Source organism: Magnolia sinica, chromosome 4 (genome assembly GCF_029962835.1).
Source record: "Magnolia sinica isolate HGM2019 chromosome 4, MsV1, whole genome shotgun sequence".
NCBI lineage: Eukaryota > Viridiplantae > Streptophyta > Magnoliopsida > Magnoliales > Magnoliaceae > Magnolia > Magnolia sinica.
Window position 1 is genome coordinate 84994224 of NC_080576.1, and position 26568 is coordinate 85020791.

Sequence of the window (26568 nt, forward strand, 5' to 3'; positions counted from 1 at the left end):
GTGCCTTTATTTTGTTTACGATTAACTGTAATTCATGAATTTGGGTCAACAGAGGCTTATTATCTACCATCGTGAAATCAAAGTACCTGACCATTAGAAATTTCGTTGTTCCTTCTTCTTCTGCCTTGTACTTGTATTCCAACGCATTCCGAATTTCTTTTACTGAAGTCTTTCTCGTATACAGGTCATATAGCCAATCAGATGGCGCATTGAGGATGTGAACACGACACAACAGTTTATCTTTTTGATGTTTTATTATATAGCAATCTGTTCTTGAGTGTCATTGTCGGTCGCTTCTGGTAGAGGTTGTAGATTGGGGTCCATAATGTAAAATATCTTCAAGATAGAGAGAAGAAACTTTAACGTGACTAGTCATCTGGTGAAGCTTGTACTGTCGAATCGAGCTAGTCTAATTAGGTCCTCATTCATCAGTTTGATTAATGTAACACTTTCAGTATCCATGAATTAAGTTTTAATATTATTGAAAAATATTTCACAAATAATATTAGAAACCTAAAGATAAAAAATAAAAATAAAAAATTAACACCAAGTTGAATCACAAAGCTTAATTTGCCCACTTCTCCTATTGAATTAAGATCATTGATGGGTTATAGGTAAATTGCTTATAGGATAAGACAATCATTTTTTAAGGTCCTACGTGCAACAATCACAAAGGGACCCACTCAGGGACTCGGTTAAAGCAGTTCGGAACTCTGGCAGATTTGTTGAGTAGTCAAACTTAGTGACTCAAATAATGTTCATGTCACTCAGCAAGTTCTTGAATAAACTTAAGAGGAAACTTTGAGAGATCGAATCGGATTGAATTTGTTGGACTTGAATGATTTTGGACTCGGATGGTCCAGTTTATATAGCACCTAAGGTGTAGACCATTGTTAGGTAATCATCAATGGTTTAGAACGTTTGTGAAACATTTCTAGCCGTTGGCACTAAATTATGAACATTTCAGATCGTTAGATCAACAATTTGACCGTTTGATCATCAAGGGTTATCCGTTTTCAAACCGTTTTGGATATTAAGGCTCCTAGTCATTCAAAAATTTGTTTGACAGTTTTGCATCCATTGACCTAACCATTTCCAGTAGCCTATAAAGCCAAGTCACTTTGCACTTCTCTCTCGCACGACAAACGCACCATCTCACATGCACCAACTAACGCTACTACAGCCACACTGCCCATGCCCGAGCACGCGTTCGTATGATATGGAACACAGCAAAACTGAGCATCTCTCTCCATTTCTCCAAGTAAGAATACTCCACACTCAAAGACTTATAAACTAAAAGTTTTTTCCTACTCTATCCAATGATATCTGACTAAACAAAAATGTAAACTTTCCTTTGTTATTTTGGAATTTAATTTGGTAGGAAACAAAATTTTTCAAAAATATTTATTTTCAAAAATATTTATTTTTAAAACCAAAATCTCAATAGCTTATTTGCTATACCCGTCAATAAGGTGACTCCAACGTAGATGAAGGGAAAACATTCCAAACTTCCAAGGCCCCCAAGAGGTTCCTAGTGTTTCCTGTGGTGTGATGTGATGTGATCTACTTGAGCTTTGCATCTGCTTCACGTTTGGGCTCATGTTCTAAAATGAGTTGGCAGAACGGAATGGAGACATATATCACGGTGGCCCTCAGAGCTTATGGCTGCAGGCAATCAGCGTCAAAGCTAACATGTGCTTAATATGAAAAATACAATATTTCCATGATTTTCTTTTTCTTTTTCTTTTTCTTTTTCTTTTTTCTACGTATAGAGGTGTTATGAATCATGTTGCTCTTAATTGTCAAGATCAACTTGGACATTCCAACCGTTGGATCTGAACTGTCCATAAAGTCCAGAACAAATTCCATGGGCTATGATGCAACAATCTCATTGATCGAATGATCCAATATACCCTTGATTTGGCCTTATTTTCTATATGGCCATCCATTTTCAAAGCCACGTCCGTTCTTTTCTTTTTTAACACACACCCCCACACACCACGGGCACTCATCCCGGATTTCGGGGTTGAAATACGTCTGCTCGTGATCCAAGGAAGCGGACTTTTTTTTTCCTTCTAACACACGACTCACACCCGAGGCACACCCACATGCTCAAACGGCAGTGGGATTTGGCCTTTGTTGTCTATAGCCGTCCATTTTCCTAGCCACAATTGCCCATCAAAATTGATTCTTACGAATCATAGCAATCCATAACGGATCCTACAAAATACATGGATCGATTTGTTTAGTGGACTTGTTTTATTCAAATGATCTTGACCGTCCAAATTAAATGCTATTGATCAAATGGTTATATTTGCTAGATCAGTATGATGTTTGCATGGTAACCCATTAAATGTGTCCTGGAGCTAATGAACAGTCTGGATGAATGGATTGGACTGTCTAAGTCTCCCAATGCAATTATAACATATAGTGCTATGAGAGCACCGGAGCATTTCTCCAAATATCAACAGCTACAATCTAGAAATCCCACCCACCCATATTTCTTCCACAACCATCTATTGCTGGCCCATGATCAAATGTTTAGCGTTTTCACATGAAAACGGAGAAACTATCAGGGGTTTTCACCTAACGTACTTGCCCATTAGATCAACGGTCACAATCAGTGATCATGGGTCCCACTACAGACTCCAGACATAAGAACAATATACATATCCTTGTGTCGAGGATCATTGCATCGACCATACATGTAGACTTTTGCATGAGATAGGATGCATGCTTTCTTTCCTAATTTCCATCAAAAGCTCACCAGCTGAGCCACCCCAGCCATGCCCACTGCAAAAGCTAGCGCCATCCGCCAAACATCATCCAGCTTATGGGCCGCACTCATCGTAATTGTTGTGGGGCCAACCGTGGTTGCGGTGCTTCTACACGCAGCCGATGAGTTGGATCCGGTCCAGCTGCCGGACCAACACTCATGGTTCTCCTCCCTAGCCGTCCTGTCACGCAACAACCACATACTCAAAGGGTCCGAAAGGTTGGGTGATGGGCTTTTGCCTGGGCCAGAGGACTTGGCCTTTGATGCTGAAGCCGACGTGCTGTACACCGGATGCGGTGATGGATGGATAAAGAGAGTCATGGTGGCTGAGGCCGCAGAGACGATGTCCATTGAGAATTGGGTCCACGTTGGTGGCCGGCCGCTCGGGATCGCTCTTGGAGCAGATAAGCAGCTCATCGTCGCCGATGCGTACAAGGTAAGATGAGCATGGAGTTTTAAACGGTCTAGAGTTTTCTTGGAACTTCACGATGATGCTGGTGTGGGGTAATAACATGGTGCATGCAACTGAAAGAGGAGGTTCTTTTAGTAATTTTTTCGGGTATTTCGTTTTGTTCTGGGAAAACCTGATTTTACTGAAAAGAGATTTGACTGCTTTGATTTTTCACAAGACCCTTTGACTGTACAGATGGTTGACACGATCATCAAAATGTCCTTGGTCAGTTTTTTCTAAAAAGTGGTGGGGTCGACCATTGTAGGACTACATGGTTTGTGTATGACATCTAGCCCGTCCAAAAGGTGCACTCGACCGTGATGAACAAATAGCCCAAGGAATTGGCCTGATCCAACTACCAAGTGGGCCACAGATGTAACTGGAGACTTTGGGAAGGCGTATGTTGCTTTCCATAATGGGGCCCACCAGTTTGACGAGTTGGATGTCATAACACATTACATAGGGTCGCAATGCTTCGCTCTGCCATTTCTCTTAAAAGAAAACAAATAAGGGTATTTTTGTCAATTTGTCCTTGGAGGATTCAAATAACCAAGGTATTTTTTATAAATTCAGTTTTAAGAATAATTCCATAAAAATCCCCTGAAATTTTCCTGCACATGCCCACTCGTAGCCACATGTGTGAAAGTTACAAGACGTTCATCAGGTATTCCCCACTGACGTATGATCTGACCCAAAAATCAGGTAGGCCACACAGGTTCACTGAATGCAGACCATTGTCCAAGTAGCCAACTTCTTGTCTGGAATTATTTGATCCAAAGCAGTGATGCATCTGATTCTTGGGCAGGGCATTTACATGATGTAGGCCACCTTATAGGCAGTTTGGATCTTGATCGTGTACCATGTTGGCACAAGCAGCAAAATTGGGTCGGCATATAAATATCACAGTGGACCCAGTAAATAAATATCGCAGTTTGGACCATCAAGGAAACCTTTTTGTTTTCATTTAAGCCCAGTGGGAATAAACTTATGGATGGTTTGAATGGCATATAAATATCACAGTGGACCCAGTAAGGTTTCAACGGTGGGTGTTTCCATCCTCATTATTCCTGTCCCGTGGCCCACCTAAGTTTTCAATCTGCTTCATTTTTGGGCTCATATCCTGATGGTAGCTAGATAAACTGATGAACGGGATAGATTTCTCACGGTCACGTGGGAGACACCATAATAGCTTCTGCCTACACGAACTTCCTATAGGCCGGGAGCACATGCAATCCGGTCCCTTCAGTGCTTGCCATCAGATGGATACGGATTGGCTACTCCCCCTACCACTAGCCCGGTTGCTGGTGGTCGGTGATCTGTGGGCCCACCATGATGTATGTGTTTCATCCATGCTGTTTATCCATTTTTACAGATCATTTTACGGCTTGATGCCAAAAATGAAAGGTGTAAAATCTCAGGTGGACCACAACACAGGAAAACAATATTGATTGGATATCGACCATTAAAATCCTCCTAAGGCCCACTGTACTGTTTATTTGACATCCAATCTGTTGATTAGGTCATACAGACCTAGATGAAGGGAAAAAACAAAGATTAGCTTGATCCACAACTTTTATGGCCCTCGAAAAGTTTTTAACGGTCTACATTCATTCAACACTCTTTCCTATAATGTGGTCCACTTGAGATTGGGATATACCTTATTTTTGGTCTCATACCATAAAATGATCTAGAAAAATATATGGACGGCATGAATGAAACACATACATCATGGTGGGGCCCAAAGAGCACCGACCATCAGCCATTGGCTGGTGGCAGGTGGTAGCCAATCCGTTTCCCCATCAGATGGCCAGTCTGAATCATCCGTCCATGGAAGAAGACAATTCTCATAAGACTGGTCTTTGGTTTTTCAGTTTTCCTGGTAAAGGTGGAAGGATACAATTCTGACCTATGGTAAAAGACTATTTTACCCCTACTCTCACATCTGTGCATATGGTGACAGGGGCTGTTGAGAGTGACTATAGATGGAGAAGTGAACGTGCTGACTGATGAAGCTGAGGGAGTGAAATTCGGTCTGACCAACTGTGTCGATGTCACCAGCAACGGCGTGATTTACTTCACGGACACATCCTACAAATACAATTTCAACGAGTTCCGGCGCGATGCTCTTGAAGGTCGTCCTCATGGACGGCTAATGAGCTATGATCCATCCATCAACCAGGCCCAAGTGCTTGTGCGGAATCTCTACTTCGCCAACGGTGTCGCCCTCTCTCCGCAACAAGATTTCCTGGTATTCTGTGAAACCACCATGTAAGATCTCCAACTCCAGTACTGATGATTCTGGACGCGGATTAGCTACTGACAGGTTGAGCAGCGAGACTCGCTGCACAAGGGACGTCACCAAGTTCTGTGGGCCCAACTATGATGTATATTTTGTATCCACACCGTCCATCCATTTGGAGAGATCCAAAGAATGAGTAAGATCTAAATCTCGAGTGGACCTATCATAGAAAACAGTGCGGAGAGTGACGTCCACCGTTAAAAAGTTCCAAGGACCCTCACAGAAATTTTCCGATCAAGCTGGTATTTGTGTTTTCCCTTCTTTCATGTCTGCGTTAACACATGAACAGGTTGGATCTCAAATAAACATCACGGTGGACCTTTGGAAGGTTTCAACTGTGGTCATCACTCTCCCCACTGTTTTCTGTGGTGGGGTCCACTCCAGCCTTGAATCTGCATAATTCTTTGGTAATATCATAAAATAATCCCTCCAAATGTATGAACGGTGTGGATACAAAAATACATCATGGTGGGCCCACAGAACTTGGCCACGTCATTTCAGTAGCTAGTCATGCTACTCAACCTATCAGTTGGTAATACGTGTCCGATGATTCTTTTACATATTGGAAGCGGATTATGTGATTTCCGTGGTGGGTTGACGTCACCAGGTTCCGTGGGGCTAACATGATGTATAAATTATATCAACACTGTACATCCATTTTGCCAGAACATTTTAGAGCATGTATCAAAAAATGAGGCAGATTCAAAACTCAAATGGTTTACACCACAGAAACTAGTGGGAACAATGATGGCCACTGTTGAATTCTTCTTAGGTCCCACCATTGTGTTTATTTGCCATCCAACCTGTTCACAAGGTCACACAGACCTGGATGAAGGGAAAACACAAATATCAGCTTGATCCAAAACCTTTATGGATCTCGAGAAGTTTCCAATGGTATGCGTTCAATCTCTACTGCTTTTTGTGATATGGTCCACATGAGCTTTGGATCTGCCTCATTTTTTATACCATTCCTTAAAATGATCTCAAAAAATGTATGTACGGTGTGGATATAACACATACATTATAGTGGGGTCCACAGAACTTAGTGACGTCAACACGCCACCCAAGTGAGTAGTGTGTGGCACACCACGCAATCAGCTTCCTTATGCACTGTGTGGCCCGATTCAGTTCTATGGTTTAAGCGCAACGAACAAGTCGATGTACGGGCCTACAAAGATGTGTACATGATATCCAATCTATCCATCGGTGCACCCCCTTATGTTCTACTCTGGCAGTCAAAGATCGAGCTGATCCAAAACTTAGGTGGGCGAGACCATCTTAAAAAAAAAGCATAACTAGAACCTATAATATCACATGGTGCACCCCAGCTAGTTTTGAATGCCCGTGCATTCCGGTGGCCACCTATTTTGAATGAATAGGATGGATGGTACAATACACATTAAGGCCCGTATGCAAGTTGAAAGGTTGTTACATGTAGGTGTCTATGTCACAACTATTATATAGTGTAGTTCGTTTGAGTTTTGCATCTATCTAGTTTTTTAATACCTAAAGATAACTTGGTTGAGCACAATAAATGCACTCAAAATGCATTTATAAGTTACACTTAAGTTATAAAGCTTTATAGTTGAAACAACTCTAAAAACATTATGTGAATTTTCACATACTAAGCTTGTCTCAACTTTGTAGAACATTTGGGCATGCCAAAGGTATGTCATTTCGTAAAAATCAGCTTGATGAAATCTAGATGGTCTACCCTGATCCATAGCTCAAGTGGTAGACGGAGTGAAAGGGTAGACGGAGTGAAAGATACCTCGTTTCAACACTGAGGTCTTGGTTTCGATCCCTAATGGGGGTGGCTACCACTGAAGTGTGAACTGACGGTGGGGTGTACTAACAAGCTAACAAAAACAAAAAACAAAACAAAACAAAACAAAACAAAAACAAAAGCAAGCTACACTGCTAAAATTAGAAGACTTCTTATGATATGATTCATTACATGTGTATAGCTCATCAAATCAATGGATGGCACACATCTTTCTCTCAGCTGACTTTTATGGTGACCGCCTTCAGCACAACTCTCATGTGAATGAGTAAATTATAGTTCCCGCAGGACCGTTTAGGAAGTTATGATAGAAATTGGCCTTCGGAATGTAACCGCCTATTGATCATTGTCTTTGATTTTGAAGTCACGTGATCCTCAAAACTGATCACTCGGCCTTCATGATTGGCCCCACCTTTTATGGTCCTCAAGTGTGACACTTTTCATTGTCTAGAAGCATTTTCTTATTTGTTTTATAATGTTTAGAGATTTGATAATATTAAAATTTTTATTAGCTTACTTTCAAGTTTAGGGCTTCCTTGGAGTTCAAGGAAGAGACTCCTATAAATATTTATCATTGATGATGATGGTCCGCTCATATGCAGACATCATTTTAAAGCTCCTTCGGATCTCACTCCGTGTGGTTAAGCATTTCAGGAGGAACCCTCTCTGATACTAATTGAAATTGTAGTGTGTGGTGGGCCCATGGCCTATGCGTGCGGAAGTTTGCCGGGACTATAAAATGAATGCTATATCGTAAAAGGGGGTGATTAGGACCAAATAAAATGTACACCTATTAAGCACACAATTGCCTACCTAAACTAATTTCCAATTAAACTAAGGTAATTAACTTTAAGGTTTCAAGCCAATAGAAGGCCCAATCACAAATACTACAAATGATGCAACATGTTAAGCAACTAGTCTACACATGATAGTGTACATGTGTGGGGGGGATGTGCTAATTATCAAATCATAACATTCATCTAATCATACATATATATAATTCATCAATCACTCACATAAGCATAGTTAAGCAAGTACTCAAATAACAGTCCTAAAAACAAGCGTGAATAGTGGTACAGTGTCCCTACTTCACTCCCGGCGGACGTAATTAACCCATGAGTGTACTAGATTTCACTATAGAAGATTTTAAATTAGGTTTACCTCTATTTTTTTCTTTTTTTCTTTTTTAAGAGATAACTAAATTTTTATTAAAGAGGAAAAAACAAAACAGCAAAGAGGAGGAGAGAGATCAGGCCGCTAAGATAGCGACGAAATCACCCTCCTAACGAAAGAAAATTTCAGTCGTCCAGGTTAACACAAGAAGAAGCCCACTTTATTATAAAGTGTTGAACTCTACTCCAAATAGAATCCAACTAATTAGATATATCATTAAAGCACCTTCCTTTTCTTTCTTCCCATATTGCCCACCAAACAATCAGGAGGGTTATTCTCTAGACAATGGTCTTCTCCTTACCTAGGGAAGGACCATGCCATGCTTCAAGAAGTTGGGTCGTCGAATCGGGGGAGACCCATGAAAGACCAAACCACTGAAATATTGATGTCCAAACCCGCTTAAAGAAGGGATAGAAAATGAAGAGGTGATCAACTGATTCTTCACTAGCCATGCAACACAGACACATGTTCGTAATAATCATACCCCTCTTTCTTAGATTGTCTACTATCAAAACCTTCTTCTTACCCACAAACCACCCAAACACCGATATCTTTGGGGGGACTTTGTACTTCCACACGGGATGTGTCAAAGAAACAAACAAGGACGAGGGGATATTAGTAAGGGATTCATATAAGGATGATATGGAGAACTTTCCCTGATTGTCAAATCTCCAAGCTAACCTATCTTCTCCAGACAGAAGAGGCTTGCAACTGCTGATGCACCCAAGTAGGGCCACATATTCTCAATCTCTGAATCTAGCAGATTTCTACAGCATGAGGGATTCCAGATTACTTCACCTCTTTTATAGGAATAGCAATCAGCTACCAAAGTGAAGTGCCTTGGGGCAAGGCAGTATATGTTAGGGAACATCAGAGGCTTATGTAGTTTTCTATATGCCAGCCATGAACATCGGTCCTACACAAGAACCTACATATACATACCCGTGCTGGTGGCCTACAGAAGGACTTGATTTGGGTCCTACAAAAGAACATTATCGAGTTTGACAAACAAACTCTTACAATCAGTCCTATATAAGGAAAAAATGTACACTAACTCTATAAATAACAACCTTACTTGTCGAAGTGAGCCTCATTGACAGTCGTGCCTAAGTCGCTTCTTCAAAGCTCTCCTGTGCCTGAATTAACTCGTCAATTACTCTCCCGATCGTTGATGCCGATACGTTGCCAATGTTTCAGCTCCTATGGTCAAACACTTTGCATGTAATACTCGATTAAGGTACCAAGGTGGTCGAAGGTTGGGTGAATCTCCCACAACTAATAGAAAGTTAAAATCCTAGATGATCCACCTATAAGGGTCTTTTAAAGAATTTACATAATATGTGCCAATAAGATTGGGTCTTAACTCTAGAAAACAGTGGAGTTTAAGATCATCTTTAAGGTGGAGGTTGGGATCCTCATTAAAGTGAAAAATTCAAGGAAGATGACTTGAAACTCATAGGATTAGAAGCCTACGATGTGGGATATCAATATGGAATTACCTAGCCTTCTATTGCACCAAAAACCCCTCAAAATATACAAAGGCTGAATGTTTTATATAAAGGAATCGATTTTTTACAGTAATAAAATGAGCAGAAATCGCTAATATCTGGTCGAAACAAATTTGGCTTCATTCACACCGAATTAAACAGGAAAAGTTGTTTGACAGATTTTAGCACTTTCAGTCAAAACGAATATGGTCTTCAGTCGTACCAAACATGGTCTTCGATCAGACCCAGTGTGGCATTCAGTTGTAGCCGAATTACCTTCAATTTATTTCTTAACACGCTAACCTATTTTAGCCGATTTCAGTTAGGCAAAAGGTGAATTCGATGTGACCAAATGTTGCTAAAATTGTGTAGTTTTCCAACAACTCGGGACATCTAGATCCAATCTAAGCGTGTTCAATTAAGGCTCTTAAGGCTAATAGATGATCAATAAAATATTTACCTATTAGGATTAATATCATTTAGAGGTTTAGGTTGTTTTGGGTCAAGGGTTAGTGATGCAGGGATGAACATGATGAGGTCGAGCACTATCTTCCTCAAGCAAAACTACTCTGAATCCAAGGAGCTTCTCTGGACTCCTCACAGGGACTTTTCGAATCCACAAGGAAAGAAAGCAAGAAAAATAGAAATAAATTCATAATTTGATTCATGAATGAAATAAATGAGTTCACAACCCTTTAAATAGAGATTCTAAGCAATGAGAGAAATTTCAGAATCATACTATAACTAAAACTCCTAGAATTCGCAACTTACTATAAATAGTAAACTTACTATTTATAAACGGTCCTGATGTCTACTAGTGCGCAAGGTATTGGGCCAAAAATAGTAAGTGTCCTATTTGGCTTCACCAAGCTATTCTCCTAATTATTCTAAGTTTTTTTCATGTTGGGCGCAACTCCTACAACCCAACGAATGAAGAGTTATAATCAAACTAAAACTTACTATTTATAGTAAAAACGGAATTAAAATAGGAAAACGACCGTCAATCTGGGGGTATCTTGCAAATACGTCTTGCGCAACCCGGCATGGTGGGGTTGGATGGCTAAAGTAGCTCATTCTACCCCCAAAATCATATATTTTACGTCCAATAACTCATTCTGGATTATGAGATATGCCCGATTTAAGGTCTAACAGTCCAAATCACTTCTATCGTTGACCAGGCCTTTTCTAATCCATCTTGGCCATGAAACTATCTGTGACCCATTCTACATCAGTTAGGGTCACCAAGGCACCTTGTATATTTATTTTTTGCTCATCGATGCTCCACATCTACTTGTGTCTTCGATCTTCAGCTTGCAATGGCTTAACCAACTCCATGATGCATGGACTCATGTGATTGACAAATAAGGCATACAAATAAGTGTAGTATCAAGATACAAAAGAAAATGTATCAAAGCGATCAATCTATTGCATTTATTTAAAGCTCTTAGCTACTAACTTAACCTTATATTTTTTAATAGAATCATCTACCCTACATTTTATTTTGAATATCCATTTACAACGTAAATGTTTTGCCTAGGATGTACGTCCATTGATTTTCAAGTATTATTAATCTTAATGGACTATATCTCACTAATGACTGCTTCTTTCTAAAAGATAACATCATCCAAGTACATAACATCTTCAATGTCATTTGGTCATTTTCTAGTTGAGCTAAAAATATGTAAAAATTAGGATCATAATCCTTGGCAATTTTAAGCCGTTTATTATTCTTAATCTCTAATTCAAACTCTATTTCTTCTAAGTCTACAGGATGAGAGCTTAAAGATTCGTCTATTTTAACAGAGGAATGACCCTTAATAAATTGACAACTATTTTTGTTTAATTTATATAAAAAAATATTTTCATGAAACTCAGCATCTCTAAACTTAATTATGATATAATTATTACTATCCAAAAAATTATAAGCTCTGCTATGAGATACATATCTTATAAATACATACTTGAAAGTTTTATATCTTAATTTAAGTATTTTGGTATTAGTTAGCCTAACATGCACAAGATAGCCCAAAACTTTAAAATAACTTATATTTAGTTTTTTACATCTATATCATTTATATGGGATTATTTTAAATTTAATTGTAAGCAACTTATTTAAGATATAACAAGTATATACAATGCTTCTCCTCAAATACTTAAAATAAGATTAAATCTTAATAACATACATCATATTAATAAAAGATTGATTTTTACGTTCTACTACCCCATTTTGTTGAGGATAATAAGGGACGGTAACTTCATGAATAATATTATTCGATTTATAAAAATTATTACAAGTGTATTCGCTACCTCTCTCACTTTTAACTTTTTTTTTTTTATTCAATTGATATATACTTCACTTTTTAAAACTATACTTTTAGAAAGTACTTCATCCTTATATCTTAATAAATATGCATATCAATATCTGAAATGCCATCAATAAATATAATAAATCATTTTTTACCACATCTATTAAAATTTTTCTTAAAAGTTCAATATATCAAATTAAATCAGACTAAGTAAACTTAGGAACAAAAATTTCCACTCTATGAAAATGTTTTATGGTTACCTTGGATTTTCAATAAGATTTACACTTTTTAAATTCATTATTTCCTAAATGAGAAATTACACTACAAGAATTCATATTCTTAATAGTTTAGCATTTATATAGTATAATCTATCATGACACAAAGAGACGGAACACACCATGTAAGCAGAAGCAATTTTATTCATTTTAACATTTAATTAAAAATTTTCATGTTCATGATCTCTATAGCCATTTTCTATAAAAGAACCAATCTTCATAATTTGATCAAATTCATAAACCTATTTTAACCTAGTTTTGTTTAAAAGATAGCCTAAGACCAAGTTCTTGCAAATGTCTGAAACGTGCAAAACATTAGCTAAAATAATAGCCTTCCCCGAGGTATAACTTATACCTTTCCACATTCTATAACATCTGTAATAATTATGTTTCTCATCTGAATCTTCTTTCTATCAATAACATCTTCATAGTGTGGGACTTAATCTATATGCGGAATAGGCCCAGGGATCTGTCTGTACAAGGGACATGGCGATCAGGGGTTCAGATGGCTTACCTAGATGGGACGCCGCCATGGAAGCCGGATAAGAATACCAGAATACCAGAATTCCTGTAGAGCTTAGGATCTTCCTCTCCTTCACACCCTTTCTGCAATTCACAAGATGAGACTCGAATTTCTGCCGTGGTGTAGGATCGGGGACCCAGCTCTCTTTTATAGAGTCTGTGGAGAGGGAGTTTGAAATCCATCACAACTCTCTCTCCCATGCTCCACATTGTAGCATCCTAGTACAACTCAAATTACTGTCTGCGTAAGATAGTTATAGCATTCCAGCCCTAGTACGCAAAGCTATGCAGATAGACTACGCAGCGCATCACCTGAAGTGGGGCCCACTGTTCTACTCAATCATCCAGTCCAACTGAATGACAATCCAGACCATTGATCAGTAAGGCCCACTAAACAGAGTTCTTACATTCTCCCACTTGGGCCTCATTGAGCAACGTCAATGATAGTCATATAGAATAATTTTGAAAGCAAGTTTTGATCCTTTAAGAAAATATCTAAATGGTTAACCAATGAAACAGTTGGACAGTATGAGTAATGCTATTCAATCTGGTCCATTAAGACAGTCAGTATCGAAACGCGGTAGTCATCACAACATTTAATTTAGGCAAAGTGAGTCTAAGCGCGATCATAAATACTTTCAATCTTAACGACATAGATCACGAACTAGGAAATGTGGTATAAGGATTACACACTTTAGTGTAATAATATGTGCCTATCCTTAAGAGGTCCTAAAGCTTTTTCATGTCTCCAACGAGACACAACTGTAGTTCTACTTACTTAAAATTTGCGCATATATATAAATAAGCAAAAATAAATCTTTATATCAAAATCATCCAAACAAACTGTATAAAACGAAATCTCTAAGTGTTTATGAAAATCAAAATACTCTCAACTCCCACTAACTGAAAACAGCTGTGGGATCAATGACTCTCATGGATGTTACATGCTCCTGAAATGGCATGATAGGGAGCCCTTTAGTGAGAGGATCTGCAATCATCTGCTTAGTGCCGATGAATTCCACGGACACTTGATGATTCTGAACCCTTTCCTTTACAACAAGATACTTGATATCAATATGTCTCGACCTTGATGAATGCTTGTTGTTACTAGAGAAAGAAATAGCAGCCGAATTATCACAAAATATTCTCAATGGTTTCGGGATATGCTCCAATACCCACAAACCTGAGAAGAAACTTTGTAACCATAGTGCCTGATTAGATGCCTCATGGTAGGCAATAAATTCAGCTTCCATAGTAGATGAGGATGTGGTAGATTGTTTCACGCTTTTCCACGACACAGCTCCTCCCACCATCATGAAGATGTATCTTGAAGTAGACTTTTTAGTATCAACGCAGCCTGTGAAGTTTGCATCTGAATATCCGATCAACTCCAACTGATCAGACCTTTTGTATGTGAGTCCGAAGTCTTTCGTTCTCTGAAGATATCGTAATACTTTCTTTGCAGTTATCCAATGTTGCATTCCTGGATTAGATAGATATCTTCCCAACATTCCAGTGACAAAGGCGATGTTTGGTCGCGTACAGACTTGAGCATACATGATGCTCCCTATTACTGATGCGTACGGAAATTCTTTCATTCGATTCTTTTCTAAATCATTCTTTGGACACTGAAATAAACCAAATTTGTCGCCCTTCACAATGGGCGACTTTTCTGAAGTATAATTTTGCATGTCATACCTTTCAAGTACCCTAGTAATATAGGCCCTCTGTGACAAGCTGAGCAGTCCAAGTGTTCTGTCACGGCGAATCTCAATGCCGATGACATAAGAAGCTTCACCAAGGTCTTTCATTTCAAACCTTTGAGATAAGAATTTCTTGGTGTCGCTCAACATCCTGGTATCACTACTAGCTAACAGATTGTCATCAACATACAAAATCATCATAACGAACTCACTCTCACTGGTTTTAATGTAGATACATTCATCTGCAGTATTTTCTACAAAGCCATATGAAGAAATTACTTCTTGAAACTTACGGTAGCACTGTCGCGATGCCTGTTTCAACCCATAGATGGACTTCTTAAGTTTGCAAACCAAATGTTCTGAGCCAGTAGCTACAAAACCTTCGGGCTGCAACATGTACACATTCTCATTCAGATCCCCATTGAGAAATACAGTCTTTACATCCATCTGATGTAACTCTAAATCCATATGAGCTACAAGAGCCATTATGATCCTAAATGAGTCTTTCTTGGATACTGGTGAGAAAGTCTCCTTAAAGTCAATGCCCTCACGTTAGTTAAAACCCTTGGCAACAAGTCTAGCTTTATATCGTTCGACATTACTTTTGGAGTCTCGTTTGGTTTTAAATATCCATTTACAACCAATCGGCCTTATTCCAATGGGTAACTCTACAAGATCTCATACTTTATTGTCCTGCATGGATTTCAACTCATCTTTCATAGCATTAAACCAACGAGAAGGATCAACACTTTGTTTAACTTATGTAAAGGATTCAGGATCCTTTTCCACCCCTATATCAAAGTCGTGTTCCTGTAAGTATACGATGTAATCGTCTCGATTTATAAGCCTTCTCTCTCTTTCAGATCTTCTTAATGGTCCAGCTTGTTGGGTCTAATCTTGATTTTCCTCATCAGTGGTTTGTATATGAGGTTCTACGTGGTGCTCTGCAGTGACTGCAGAATCGACTGCATCATTAATGTCCATGTGATCTGGATTGACTATGACAGGAGTCACAGTCCTTTGTTCCTCAAATACAAAATTTCTTATGTTCGTGCTCCCACTGTTTTCAGTGTCCTCAATGAATCTGGCATTCCCAGTCTCAACAATCCTGATGAAGTGGGAAGGACAGTAGAATCGATAGCCTTTTGATCTTTCTGGGTATCCAATGAAGAAACAACTTATGGTTCTAGGATCAAGCTTCTTTTCATGCGGGTTATAAATTTTGGCCTCAGCAGAACAACCCCAAACATGTAGATATCGGAGACTTGGTTTTCTCCCATTCCACAACTCAAAAGGAGTTTTACTTACTGCTTTGCTGGGAACCCTGTTTAATATATAAACTGCAGTTTTGATCGCATCACCCCACAGAGATTCTGGCAATGTTGAATTGCTGACCATACTTCGCACCATATCCATAAGGGTGCGATTACGTCTCTCAGCAACTCCATTCTGCTCTAGAGTACCAGGCATAGTGTACTGAGCAACAATGCCACCATCCTGCAGGTATTTAGTGAATGGCCGTGGATTGCGCCCTGATTCATCATATCTGTCATAGTATTCACCACCACGGTCTGATCTGACAACTTTAATTCTCTTATCGAGTTGATTTTCAACCTCGGCCTTATAGATTTTAAAAGCATCCAGGGCATCTGATTTCTCACTGATAAGGTATAGGTACCCAAAGCGATAGTAGTCATCTATAAAGGTAATGAAATATTTGTGGCCACTCCATGAGGCTGTAGGGAATGGTCCACAGATATTTGTATGTATAACCTCTAATAGATCTACACTCTTGGTTGCACCTTTCTTTCTCGTTCTAGTCTGTTTCCCTTTTATGCAATCAATGCATACTTTATAGTCAGAGAAGTCTAGAGAATGCAAAATTTCTTCTCGCACAAGCATGTCTAATCTCTCACGAGATATATGCTATAGCCACCTGTGCCACAACATGGAGGAATTCTCATAGTCTAGTCTTCGCTTGGATCCCACTACATTTTCATGCAAGGTATTAATATTATAGACGTGAGAGGCAATCAAGTCTAACTGGTATAAGTTGTTTACTGAAGAGTCGGTTCCAACTTTAATCAAATTAAAGTAAATACTAAAATTTTTATTTCCAAAGTGGAACGAATATCCCAACTTATCTAAACAGGAAATTGAAACTAAATTGCGCCTTATAGACGACACACAGAATGTATTTACTAAATTCAAAAAATGACCAGTCTTCAACTTAAGCCTATAGACTCCTATTGCCTCTACGTCAACTTTGACACCATTGCCTACGTATACTGAGTGCTCCGCATCAGTTGGTGGCCTGGCCTGTAGTAATTCCTGCATAGAAGTGCATATGTGAATAGTAGTTCCTGAATCTATCCACCAGGAATCTACTGACACATCGGTTAGATTAGATTCAAAACAGACAAGAACAGAATAATTACCTTTCTTTATGAGCCAATCCTTAAAACATTCGCAGTCTTTCTTTAGATGACCTGTCTTTTTACAAAAGAAGCACGGTTTGCCTTTAACCCGTTTGCGTTTAGATCCATTTCCATATTGATTCTCATGGTTTCCAGATAGAGGACCAGAGAATCCATTATTAGAACCTTGTTTCCTCTTCCTTTTACCTTTATTCCCTTGCCCATGCCCTTGTCCTGAAGTCACCATATTAACATTTTAAACTTTTATCATCTGTCTAATCCTGTCTTCTTCTTGGACGCACTAAGTGATGAGTTCATCCAATGTCCACATGTCCTTCAGAGTGTTATAGTTTACCAGGAACGTGCCGAATTGGGGAGGTAGGTTGTTCATGATCAAATGAACCAGTTGATCATCAGTGAGTACAAGCCCTAGAGCACTTATCTTAGAAACAACTTCGATCTGCTCTACAATGTATTCACGGATGTTGCCTTTTCCATCGTAGGACGAGCGAGTCAATATATTCAGAAGAATGCCCACTTCAGATTTATCAGATTTCTTGAATCGTTTTTCCATTTCAGTCAGGAAAACTTTGGCCTTATTTGTTTCAGGCATGGTACCTTTCATCGATTCAGAAATTGAATACTTAATAACTTTCAGGCATGTATCATTTAATCTAAACCATGCAACCCATCTATTATATTCAGCTTCAGTGGCATTATCAGATGGCTTTGGCGGTTCTGGTGTTATCAGGGCAAGATCTAATTGAAGACAGCCCAGTACAACTTCAATGGTGTTCTTCCATTGAGCGTAATTAGATCCATTAAGGGCATGGACTTGATTCTGGTTAGTTGGAATTGAGACCGAAATAAAAGAGATGCATTTATACTCACATTAGTTCATAATTTCACAAAGCAATTTAGTGAATGTAAACAATTATCAGGCAAAGTTAATTAATTCAGTTGTTAAGGGAGGCATCAACTGAATCATCCAAGATGATGATGGGCCCAACCATCTCATCCTGGTAAGAATCTGTTACATCATCATCATTCCTCCTATGGGAGGGAATAACAATATGCTAGTGATTCTCCTGAACATGAAGCTAAGTGATGTAAGTCATGTAAATCTGAGACACTCATCACCTGTGGGTGAGATGAGTCTTTCATCTTTATATTACCAGCACCATTTACTTCACTCGTTCACGACTGTCAAACGGTAATCGTCTGTGTTTTCGTTACCATACGCATGAAAAATGAACGCAACTGTATGCAATCCTCATTATCCCAATGTTATAAGTATGTACTTGTAAAGTTTTCATCGATTGAGGTCTCTATGGTGGCTAACACAACCGAATCCAAAACTACAAATATAGACTTTAGGATTGCTATTATAATCCTGCCTCTATATGGATTATATCTTAATCAGTCCGATGCGGTCCATAAGTTAGTTGATTTTGACCTTTTGGAAATCCTTAAAGTGAAACATATAAATAGGTTTCATACCTTATATTCCAACGGTCCATATCAATACTTAAAGATGGGTGATGGGCCAACTATAGGGCCGAATCAGGACTCCCTATCGTTAGTTCACACTGCATGAGTAAAGCAAATCTAGTACATTACATTTACATGATAGATAGGAAATATTAACCTTTAAACAACTAGATGTGTGGATTCATTCATGGGTGTCTACAACATGGATGGATCAGCCCATATACTAAATATTTGTCAAATATAGGTTATTATTTGCATTACCTATCAAGAGAATGCATAAGATTAATTGTTCATGGTAAATTGTTCACACCGATAAAATGTGGGCTGACATGTGACCCAATTAGAATGGTCCAAAAAATTGGACCCTTAGCTAAAATGGTCATGGTATATCAATGATGCATACCACATAAAAACCTTATATGTAGGCAATGTGCCTGCTACCAAGACATAAGATATAAATCAAATGGCCCAGATGTGCAATGGGCCGGTTGTCAGTGCAGGTCCGCAGGATATATCATTGAGACCATACGCGGGTCCATAAGGTGGACTCGAATGTATGTAATCGGGTCCACTGACCCGACTACCTATAAGGTTGGTTTTGACCAAGCAGCGATCGACTAAGGGTAAGGGAAGCAAAATAAAATAAAATTCCCTTTCGTGAGATTATCCGAAGTTTGTGGAAGATCTTGTCATGCCATCGTCCACGACGCTGATTCGAGAAGAAATCAAGCCGTTTTCGACCTACTGAGGACGGCTACTGAAGGGAGAGGGAGATTTCTCCTTCTCTGCAGATGGATTCGCAGCCGGTCGGACGTCCGGTCTTCCCTGATGGTGGGTTACATGGCCGACAGTGGTGCTGAAATCCATGACCGCCTCCATTGAAGACACAGGTGGGTATATAAAATCCCCAATTTTGGGATTATCGGTTTCGAATCTGAATTCTGGAATCAGCAATCTGAAATCCCCAATTGCGGTATATGGGGATTTGAGAACGAAATCCCTAATTAGATGAGGGTTTCGATTGGAAAACCCCAATGACTGATGTGAGTTTCGAAATCCCTAATTGATCTGTATTTGGGATTCGAAATCCTCAATTCTGGATTTCTAAATTCAGGGATTCGAAAATCCCTGATCACAACTGTTTCAAGAATTCGTAAATCCCTGATGTGATCAAATGTGGCTGGATGTGATCATCCATGCCTATACACAGATGGCTCTGATACTAACTGTGGGACTTAATCTATATGCGGAATAGGCCCAGCGATCTGTCTGTGTAAGGGACATGGCGATCAGGGGTTCAGATGGCTTACCTAGATGGGACGCCGCCATGGAAGCCGAATAAGAATACCAGAATACCAGAATTCCTGTAGAGCTTAGGATCTTCCTCTCCTTCACACTCTTTCTGCAATTCACAAGATGGGACTCGAATTTCTGCCATGGTGTACGATCGGGGACCCATCTCTCTTTTATAGAGTCTGTGGAGAGGGAGTTTGAAACCCATCACAACTCTCTCTCCCATGCTCCACATTGTAGCATCCTAGTACAACTCAAATTACTGTCTGTGTAAGACAGTTATACATTCCAGCCCTAGTACGCAAAGCTGTGCAGTTAGACTACGCAGCACATCACCTGAAGTGGGGCCCACTATTCTACTCAATCATCCAGTCTAACTGAATGACAATCCAGACCGTTGATCAGTAAGGCCCACTAAACAGAGTTCTTACACATAGATCTTAAACCAATGATGGTCGTAACACACGTGTGTTAACACCCATGTCAATCCACCAACCATCACATGGTTCTACGTGAACCATATTAATCTCTATAACCATCGCCATGATTTGAGATTTTTCATTTAAATTTGCTTGAGGTACACTTTTTCCCTCCAAAACTATCATTTAAAACTTCAAATCATCAAGTCACAAGGAAACTCTTTTACCTCCATTTGATTTTAAAAATATAGTTGTACTCTTATGTTATTGAAATATAAATACTTTGTTGTAACATTTACTACTTTTCAAACAAGTGCAAATGTCTTGTTGATGTAATTTCTTGCTGATGTAAACTAGTTGCATTCTCTCTTTGCTTTCTATCCAAATAGGCCCTAATAGAAAACTTTCTAGTATGTTACATGGAATAAAGGAAATGATTTTCGTAAGTTAATAGTGTATTTGACCTTGATTGGTTTGGATTATTTTAGAAAAGCTAGTTATGTAGGGATCCTTGATCTATGATGAGTGATTAACAAGTTAGGATTAAAATAAAGTCTAGTTGTAATATCTTTTTGGTGAATGATTGTCAATAAATACTCATGGCATTATAGAGGAAAGTAAAGCACAAATCTATTTAGATTTCTAAAGTACTTTGCCTCCTGAGCCGATGGTCTCACTCAGATAAGAACCCATGGGGAAGATGGTAGGATTTACCAAGAGGGTCAAACTTCCAAGAGAAAACATTGGCTAATAGAGTAGGGATAGGTAATCTTTGTGTTAAAGGATAACATATCTACCATTAGATAAACTGCAAAATAAGCTCTAGAAATTGAAATACTATTAAAACTTAAAGTATTGAATTATAATTTAAAATAATTTTACAAATATTTTAGTCAAAAATGAAAATAAATTTTAATGCACCACCTCTATAAGCATTCAGCCTTCAACATTAAGTGAAAAGAAGAGAGCTTTAAAAAGACCCATATTTTAGTGAAAATTAATTTAAGTACTTAATAATCTAGATTTTTCTAACAATTTAAATTGTAGAAGTACTAAAAATAAGTGGTAAGTACTATAAATAAGTTTTATCAAACGACAGCTAGTCAACTTCTTTTTTATGTTTTTTCTCTATTTGTATTTGTGTGGAATTATAAATAAATCATGCTTATTTTTTTTTATTCATTGAAGGCTGAGGCTTCTGCTCCCCCTCTTATGTATATGTAATTTGTTTACACAATTTAAAAAAAAAAATGTGACAAATTATCAATAACATTTTTATTAAAATGGTAATGATGCTAGTAATCAGACATAAACCCCAGTGATTATTAGACTTGCAATAGTGGTGTATGAAAACCTTTTGCCAGCTATGCTGATCTTATATGTTTTCAAGACCATATACGGCAACCTATGGTTTCACTTGGTCTTGCCCATGGAGATCTCCCAAGAGGTCTTGCCATGCAAAGTGACGCTATATGATGCCCACATGGTTTGATCTTGGTCAAGCATGTTTCTTAGTACTTGAAAATTCTCTAACATTTTCTAACTTATTTACTTGCAGGAGGAGATGCAGAAAATATAACATTCAAGGGGAGAAAAAAGGATTAGTGGAAGACTTTGTTGATAATTTGCCGGGATTTCCCGATAATATTCATTACTGTGACGGACATTTCTGGATTGCACTAGTTTCGGTAATTTTAATCCTTCATTTCCTTTTTACCATTTTATTTTCTTCATTTCATTAGAAGTAATAAGGTTTGCTAATTTTACAAACTCAATATTATGCACTTTCCTAAAATGTGATGGCACCTGCCCAATTTGGCACACGTGTCACATCCTAGCCATGCTTTAGATGGGCCCCGCAATGTATATATGTTGTCACCTAAAATTTAGGATGCTCCAATCATCAGGTGGGCATGTCTGTGTTAGACATAAGGATAACTTTTCTTAACAATTCAATTTATTTATTTATTTTTTGCACATACCTGACCCACTTGATGAATGGACAGCTAATTTACAATCTAGATCATTGTCATCATCATATTCTTATCTCACCTATATGGGGTCAATGTATGCCAATTACACAGTGTGGCCCACAAGATCAACAGCCCATACACGTTTGGTGGGAAATGCTACATCATTGTAGCATATCTAAGCATGCATTTTGCGTGTTTCTTTCAGGGAAGAACATTTTCTCTACATGTGTTCATGAAGTATCCGTTTGTGAGGAAAGCTTTGGCGGTTCTGGAGAAGTTTGTGAAGCTGCCCAAGATGGAGGGTCACGGTGGGGTATTGTGCGCTAGTTTGGAGGGTCAAGCACTAGCCCTCTATTCGGATCCGGCTTTGTATAGTGTCACCAGCGCCATTAAAGTAGGGACCCACCTTTACTATGGGTCCCTCACAAAGGGCCACATTAGCCGACTTGATCTAACCCAACACCCTGCACGTACAATGTGAACCATCCATTTGAAAGCATTTTACATTTTGAAATATAAATATGTCAAGAATCTAATAGTGCCTCCAGTTGCCAATATTCGGAGCTGGGATTTCAAAGAGGAGAAATTATGCCATTGCCCTCCTTTGCTTTTTCTTTACAACAAAGTAGAAAATAGAGAGTTTGTGAGGCCCATGTAGTATGTCTTACATCCAACCAGTACGATAGACGCACAATGACTCTACTATTAGACAAACCAAAAATAAGTTGGATTTGTGGATCCAATTGTAAGAAAGGCAATCTATCAAAATAATGTACACCATTTAAAATATCTCAATTCAAATGTAGCCCATATGATAATATGATTGACTTAACTTTTCTTGGTGTTATGACCATGGTGTGGTGCATATGGTTAACCAGTTGGATGTTATATAACACATTGCCCGACATTTTATTATGCACACACATACACTCACACCACTGGGTTTTCACCGCAATGGGTACTCGAAATCATGACCTCGTGTTGAAATTCTTGTGAGTTTGCGAATGAGCATAAGGACCCAACATGTCTTAAGCTTCACTTCTTTTTATGCACGTGGCCCGACATGTCTTAATCTTCACTACATTTTAAAGAAAAATTACATAAATGAAGATATTTTTGTAATTTCATCTCTCCAAAAGCATTTCCACATCATTTGTAATCGCGAAGGCATTATTTAATAAAATATTGATTCCTGAGGAACTTCGCCATAAAAATTCCTTAAAATGTTATTTTTTAACATTGTTAAGCTCAATTGCATGTGCAATAAAGTTGATGTACATGCCACACATGTGCCAACATGGCACCATAGGTCTGAGGTCTGATCCATCAACTGGAATGGTACCATTATTTTAATTCCCCAGATCAAGAATCAACTTGATCCACCTGTCAAGCAGGCTACAATTTGTAGAACAAATGTATGGCCAAAAATACTTGGATGAGGTTTTTTCCTAACCCATCTACATGTGGTCCAATATTGGGGCCCACAAGCTAATGGAACCAGATTTTATTTTGGAGGAAACATGTACATGGTCGAACTAACCTGATCATGGATTAGATCTCTTATGCATGTGCCATGTAGGCACATGTGTGGGATGTACTTGAGCTTTAGTGCATATGTGTGCGCGCTTAGCAAAGCTCTTGGTTTGCAAATTTGGTGTGCCCGAATAAACACAAGAAGGTGTCGGGCCCTTACCTTGGGGCCCATCTTGATGCATGTAGGGCTGAAAGTCGGGCGAGTTCAACCTAACTACCCGACATTAGGTTGGGCTCGGGCAAGATGTATTGGTTTGGTCTCGAGCTTGGGATATATAAACACCAACCCAATAAAACTTGGGTTGTGCTCCGGTTGGGGTCTCGGGTTGCCCAACCCAACCTGAATCTGATCAATATATAAGTTACTTATAAATTATAACTGAGTGTGGATCGTCTGTGTTGAAGGCACAGAAAATTCTAGTGTCGTTGGGTCTTAATGGTCCACGCCATTTCCAATGACTCAAGCTAACAAGATATGCTAGATTTCTCTCTACCAAATAGATTGCGTACTACACAACACGACTTTTAAAGGAGTAGTTGTCCTGTATTTTAGTTTGTATGTTTAGAAAAAAATGAAGTTCTTTACGATAAATTACTGAATATATAATTAATAAAATTATAAGTACAAAAAATACGACATGTATTGATATATAATAGAGTGTCGAATGCTCAGCTACATGCACCAATTCGCACGGAACTCGTGTGAACTTTTTTGAGAACTCATCAGATATGATGTGACTCCAAAATCTGAATGGTCCACGTGAAGCAGGACCTCATGAAACCGCCCAGGCCCAATTTTTTACTTTGATCCAAAACTTTGGTGGGCCATGAAAATGATAACAGTTTCCTCCCTTGATTTGCATTTCTCTTTGCTTTGGCCCACCAAAATTTTAGATCAGGGTTAAAATTTGTCCCTTGGGGTTTCATGGGATTCCTCATCACATGGACCATTCGAATTAGACACCCATGACACGTGTGCAAAGGTACGCATGTGCGTAGGTACCACGTGAGCATGACTCATAATAGAGTATTGTAATAACGAAAATATTAGCATGTATCGATCCGACCAACTTGACTGAGCCTGCTTGGGTTGAGAATTCCCTACCCGAGGTTGGGTTGGGGTGGGTTGGGTTGGGCTAGGGCTAAGGTATAGGAACTTTGGGTTGGGCTAGGGTTAAGCACCCGACTTTCAGCCCTAGCTCTATGTATTCTATATGCACGCAATTCATCCACTTTGCCAACTCATTTTAGGACATGAGTAAAAAAAAAAATGACGAATATCTAAATCTCAAGTGAACTATACTATAGGAAATGATGGTGATTGAATGCCCACCATTAAAAACTTCTTAGAGCCTACGGTAATGTTTATTTGCCATCTAACCTATTGATAAGGTCATATAAACCTTTTTTTTTTTTTTTGGGTTAGCTTGTAGCATACACCCATGTCAGTACACACACTTCACTGTTAGCCACCCCCACTAGGGATCGATACCAAGACCTCAAATGTTGAGGGGTCACATAGACCTAAATGAAACCTGAATGAGGGTAAAATCAAGGGGTTTTTATCCCAAGAACACCCATTGTTTCATGGGAGCACTACAATAGTATCACTTTTCAAACCATTATTTTTCTATACTTTGGCACTTTGGTCTTTTTCTCAGACAAAAATGTCCATAATTATCTATGTCAATTTTTTATGCACATGTACCTTCTTTTATCATTACTCTCTGGTAGAAACTAGCCTTAGAAAATATATTCTTCTTCTTCTTTATCTATTATGTTGAACTAGGCTTGTTAAAGAAGAAAATGAGATATAACAAATATTCCACTTTTAAAAGATAGGTTCCTTTTAAAAAAATGCTTAGATAGGTCTTTTGCAAATAAACAAATAAAAGGAAAGAAAATAGGAGGAAAAAACCTCCATTTTTAAAACACAAGTTCTTCTTTATATATATATATATATATATATATATATATATATATATATATATATATAACACAACTTTCAGAAGATAGATTCTTCTTCTTTCTTCAAAAGATTGGGCTTAGATTGATCTTTTGCCAAAAGTTGAAGTTTGGGGCTACTCTTGAAAGGCCAAACGATGTTCAAATGCGATGATTCCAAAGCCAATTGAAAGTTGTTGAATTATCTTTCCAACGAGCCTATTATACTAAAAGAAACCCCCCATTAACACATCCTCTTAAAGAGGGTTAAGCCCCTCCCACTCTGGCCCCTTGCACATGTGTGCATCTCTCTCTCTCTCTCTCTCTCTCTCTCTCTCTCTCTCTCTCTCTCTCGGTCTAGTAGGTGTGTGAGTGGGAGGGGCTTAACCCTCTTTAAATCAAGGTGAGAGGGAGAGAGGAATTAAGAGGATGTGTTAATGGTGGGTTTCTTTTAGTATAAAGAGGGAGAGAGTGTAATGAGGACGGTGTTAATGTGGGTAGTTATAACGTGCGGGACATGGGGTAGGTTTTATGGGTGTTTATAATATGTGAGTGCGGTGGGGTGTATCATGCATGGTGCACATGTGTGGTTCACAAGTGTGGGATGGCACATTTGGCGTACATGTGTGGGATGCACACGTATGGCGTGTGTTTGCACGCGTGAATATTAAGTGTGTGTATGTGTTAGAATGTGCACACATGTGTGTAGGGTATGTGGCATAT

General features: G+C 38.7%; 1 protein-coding gene across 1 annotated transcript; it reads left to right on the forward strand.

Annotated features, from left to right (window-relative positions):
- Window positions 1–2517: 2517 nt before the first annotated feature.
- Window positions 2518–23339, forward strand: LOC131244580 (protein STRICTOSIDINE SYNTHASE-LIKE 7-like). The gene is made up of 4 exons (XM_058244096.1): window positions 2518–3212; window positions 5188–5495; window positions 21954–22083; window positions 22574–23339. Exons 1-4 carry the CDS (start codon window positions 2787–2789, stop codon window positions 22847–22849), a joined length of 1140 nt encoding a protein of 379 aa, XP_058100079.1. The 5' UTR covers window positions 2518–2786; the 3' UTR covers window positions 22850–23339.
- The last annotated feature ends 3229 nt before the right edge of the window (window positions 23340–26568 follow it).